General features: G+C 48.3%; 1 protein-coding gene across 1 annotated transcript; it reads left to right on the top strand.

Moving 5' to 3' along the window:
- The first annotated feature begins 479 nt into the window (after nt 1-479).
- On the top strand, nt 480-4,076 carry C1QTNF8 (C1q and TNF related 8). Its single transcript, XM_028706785.2, has 2 exons — nt 480-711; nt 3,001-4,076. The coding sequence occupies exons 1-2, from the start codon at nt 480-482 to the stop codon at nt 3,546-3,548; spliced, it is 780 nt and encodes a 259-aa protein (XP_028562618.2). The 3' UTR covers nt 3,549-4,076.
- Nucleotides 4,077-4,537: the final 461 nt, after the last annotated feature.

Here is a 4,537-nt window from a genome sequence, read left to right as displayed (position 1 = left end):
AAGAAAATAAGTTAAAGCTGTGCTTTTTTCCTGGGGATACGCATGACCTAAACATTTTGTGAATCTTTGTACTTTTGTCCATTTACTGTGTTTATTTTTCCCCAATTTGAACTATAAAATGATGATTTTCTTGAGTACCCCTAAACATTTTTTTTAGAAAAAAAGCACTAAATTAAAGCAACAGTTTTTTGTTGAGTTGGAAAAGCTTCAGAAAAGGGCAACCAAAATAACCCCGCAGTTTTTAAGCAGCAGGCAATGGAGATACAAAAAGGCTGCCCAAGGAGCACAACATAAAAAAATTAAAATTAGCCATAAATTCAGAAGACAGCCAGGAAAAAACCACCACCACCAGTTGTTGTTGTTGTTGGTGGGGTCCCTGATTCAGCAAGACGCCTGCAATGCAAGGGTAAGTTAGGTGGCCCCGAGTCCCTTCCCTCTCCCTGGAAAACATTTCTTCCTTCTCATTTGGCTAGTCCAAGATGAGGGTGCCCCTTCTCCTGCTCCTGGCTTCTTCTCTGCATGCCACAAGACCACTGGGTGAAAAGGCCTTCCCAAAGAGAGAGGCCCGGAGGGTTTCATCATGCGTGCGATGCTGCGGGCCGGCTGAGCAGCCCAGCTCCATCACCGCTTCCCGCTACACTCGAATGACCAGCGACTCCGTCTATGCCATGCCCAGGATCCAGCCCACCATCAACATCACAATCTTGAAAGGTAAGCAGCTGTCCAAGGTTAGTCCTTCTTCCCTTCAAGAGTCGCTTCACATGGGCACATGTACCACTCAATGTCTGCAGCATCCAGCAATGAAGCTAGTGTGTGTGCATAGCATTCAGAAACCATAGATATTGATTATTTATTGATTTGCAACATACTTTTTTTTAAAAAAAACCCTGCTTTTCAACATCCCCATCTCCCCACCAAAGGCTTATGAATGTCAATAATGTCAATGATGACGGTCCTTACCCTCCGTCTTATAACTGAAAAGGCACAGCACAAAAGGAAAAAGGCTTTGGAGGGAGGAGGTGGAGAAAGCAAACCCAGGCTCTGTTTCTTAGTTACAGAGTTCTCATAATGACCAGTTGGAAAGGAAAAGCACTCAACCTCATTTTAAATGTACTCTTTTTTCACTGGAACAAATTCACACATTCAGCTGCAAACAATTCGGTGCTGACTAATCTGGTGATGGATGGACGTTCCTGTAGGGGCCGTCCTCATGACTTAGCTACCTTTACCTTCATCCCTTAATTCCGTCTCCCAGCTGAACAACGTTTATGTATTTACCTAAAAGTATTTTCCTTACGAGGGACGCGGGTGGCGCTGTGGGTAAAAGCCTCAGCGCCTAGGACTTGCCGATCGAAAGGTCGGTGGTTCGAATCCCCGCGGCGGGGTGCGCTCCCGTTGCTCGGTCCCAGCGCCTGCCAACCTAGCAGTTCGAAAGCACCCCCAGGTGCAAGTAGATAAATAGGGGCCGCTTACTGGTGGGAAGGTAAACGGCGTTTCCGTGTGCTGCGCTGGCTCGCCAGATGCAGCTTTGTCACGCTGGCCACGTGACCCGGAAGTGTCTCCGGACAGCGCTGGCCCCCGGCCTCTTGAGTGAGATGGGCGCACAACCCCAGAGTCCGTCAAGACTGGCCTGTACGGGCAGGGGTACCTTTACCTTTTATTTTCCTTACGGGACGCGGGTGGCACTGTGGGTTAAACCACAGAGCCTAGGACTTGCCGATCAGAAGGTCGGCGGTTCGAATCCCCGTGATGGGGTGAGCTCCCGTTGCTCAGTCCCTGCTCCTGCCAACCTAGCAGTTCGAAAGCACGTCATGTGCAAGTAGATAAATAGGGACCGCTTTGGCAGGAAGGTAAACGGCGTTTCCGTGTGCTGCTCTGGTTCACCAAAAGTGGCTTAGTGATGCTGGCCACATGACCCGGAAGCTGTCTGCAGACAAACGCCAGCTCCCTCGGCCTATAGAGCGAGATGAGCACGCAACCCCAGAGTCGGTCACGACTGGACCTAATGGTCAGGGTTCCCTTTACCTTTATTTTCCTTAAGTTGCTTTTTAGGGCTTTGCCCTCACAAAGTGATACACAGCCAAGAGCAAGAGAAATTATCAAGCTATAGTAGTAACGCTGGCTTGGATCCAGAATATTTTAAGGAGCTTTTCTGTAGCACTCAGGCTGATCCCAATCTCAGTAAAAGATAGCCTTGAAGAGGGATATATGCACAGCTCAGCTACGAGGCCTGCAGAGATCTACTGTCTGTGCATGCCAACTTGAGCCCTCTCAGCAGTGGGCATCCAGAAGGACCCCAGAAGCAAATATCAGCATGAGGGCACGTATACAGGTAAAGGTGGTCATTCAAGTAAACTATAGATATGTTTAATACCACTTGTTCAAAATCCATTCATTATTGGCATCGCTCCTTACTTCACATGTGCCAAAACTGAATTCTAGCTTTGCAAACTGGCTCCTGGAGATTAAAAGATTCAGAAGGTACTTCTTCACTCAGTGCATAGTTAAACTATGGAACTCACTCCTGCAGGAGGCAGTGGTGGCCACCATCTGGGATGGCTTTAAAAAAGGATTAGACAAATTCATGGAGGTGAAGGTTATCAGTGACTCCAATCCATGATGGCTATACTCTGCCTCCTTTGGCTAAGCCTGCAACACTTCTGAATACTAGTAGCTGAGAAGTGCAGGAGGGGAACGTGATCTTGTGCTCAGGCTCTGCTTGTGGGCTTCATACAGGCATCTGGTTGTCCACTCTGAGAACAGGAAGTTGGACTAGATGGGCCATTGGCCTGATCCAGCAGGCTCTTCTTATGTTCTTGCCTGGCCTCCAACTCTATGATTCTATGGAGTTGGAAGGGATGCAAATGGTTATTTAGTTCAACACCCTGCAATTCAGGAATGCAATCAAACTTTTGTCCTGGCCAGATACCCCTACCCTCCAGCCCACAACTACATGGCAGATAAGCACTTTCACAACCTGCCCTCTCCTTGTGCCCTCAGGTGAAAAAGGTGAAATGGGAGAGCGAGGAATTTCTGGCCCGGAAGGCAAAGCGGGTGAACGAGGCCTTCGTGGTCATAGCGGCCAGAAAGGGCAAAAGGGCCACATTGGGCTACCAGGCAACTCCTGCAAGCAACATTACGTGGCCTTTTCTGTGGGCCGGCGGAAACCCCTCCACAGTTCTGACTACTACCAGCATGTCACTTTCGACACCGAGTTTGTCAACCTCTATAAACACTTCAACATGTTCACGGGGAAGTTCTTCTGCTATGTGCCAGGGATCTACTTCTTCAACCTCAATGTCCACACCTGGAACTACAAGGAAACCTACCTCCACATCATGAAGAACGACAATGAGGTGGCCATTCTCTACTCGCAGCCCAGCGAGCGGAGCATTATGCAGAGCCAGAGCCTCATGCTCGACCTCCACGAAGGGGATGAGGTTTGGGTGCGGATGTTCAAGCGGGAGAGGGAGAACGGCATCTACAGCGAGGAGTCAGACATCTACATCACCTTCAATGGCCATTTGATTAAGCCGGCCGTAGAGTAATGGGCTCCAGGTCTAACATTGGATAAGTGGTCCCACTTGTTCTTTCAAGGGGGCATGTCCATGAACTGCTTACCTACATGGGGTCCAAGAGAAATTTGGAAGGGTAACCCATGATCAAGTGCTTTGAGGCTTGCTGTTTCCACCAGGGCCTCATCTGCACCGTAAAGCAGTATCATACCACTTGAGACAGCCATGTCTTCTCCCAAGGAATCCTGGGAAGTGCAGTTTGTGGTTGTTGGGAGACCCCTATTCACCTCCATTAGCTACAGCACCCAGACTTTTCAATTTGATTGTCCCACACTTGTTTGTTGTTGTTATTGTTCTGTTTGTTTTATATACTTTAAACTTGATGTAAAAACTTAATTTTTCTTTAAAAAAAGAATATGCGTTTCCTAACACTTTTCAGCCACTTTAACAAAGTACACTTCCCATGCCATGATTCTTTGGAGAAAGACATGGCTGTTTAAAGTGCTTTGATACTGCTTTAAATGTATAATGCGGATGGGGCCTAGCACTGTGATAAACAGACCCGGGGCAGGATCTCTGGGCCTTAAATGCAGTGGTGGTGGTGGGGAAAATGACATTTGAGGTTGTGTTTTGCAGGATCTCCCCCTTAAAGATGTGCTTAATGAGATTATGATGGGAACTTTAGGGTTTAGGCTGCTTGCTTAAGCACGTTCACTTAAGAATAAATTAACAATGCGTGAGCATCTGACTGAACTTCTTCACTGACTCAGGTGAGAGAAGTGTTTTGGAAAGGTTTCGGAAAAGCCAGAGGATGGGTGAGATAAGAGGCTGACGCTGGTCTTTCTGTGACAGGTCTGGAGAGCCTCAGGTTTTGGGGTCTGAATGCAGCCCTCTAGGCCTCTCTGCCTGGCCCTTGGCACCCTCTCCAACCCACACTCCTTCTCAGGCCGCACCACACACTGGTCCTATCCCACCCCCTTCTTGTAGGCCTTATCCTGGCTGGGATATGTCCATGACCCTTG

This window comes from Podarcis muralis, chromosome 14 (assembly GCF_964188315.1).
Source record: "Podarcis muralis chromosome 14, rPodMur119.hap1.1, whole genome shotgun sequence".
Classification (NCBI taxonomy): domain Eukaryota; kingdom Metazoa; phylum Chordata; class Lepidosauria; order Squamata; family Lacertidae; genus Podarcis; species Podarcis muralis.
This window is presented reverse-complemented; position numbering and strand designations above follow the sequence as displayed.

Bases quoted from the DNA above. Each gene is read 5' to 3' on its own strand.
- C1QTNF8 (XM_028706785.2), top strand. From the start codon at position 480: ATGAGGGTGCCCCTTCTCCTGCTCCTGGCTTCTTCTCTGCATGCCACA. The intron at 712-3,000 runs GTAAGCAGCTGT...TTGTGCCCTCAG, and splicing joins CAACATCACAATCTTGAAAG to GTGAAAAAGGTGAAATGGGA.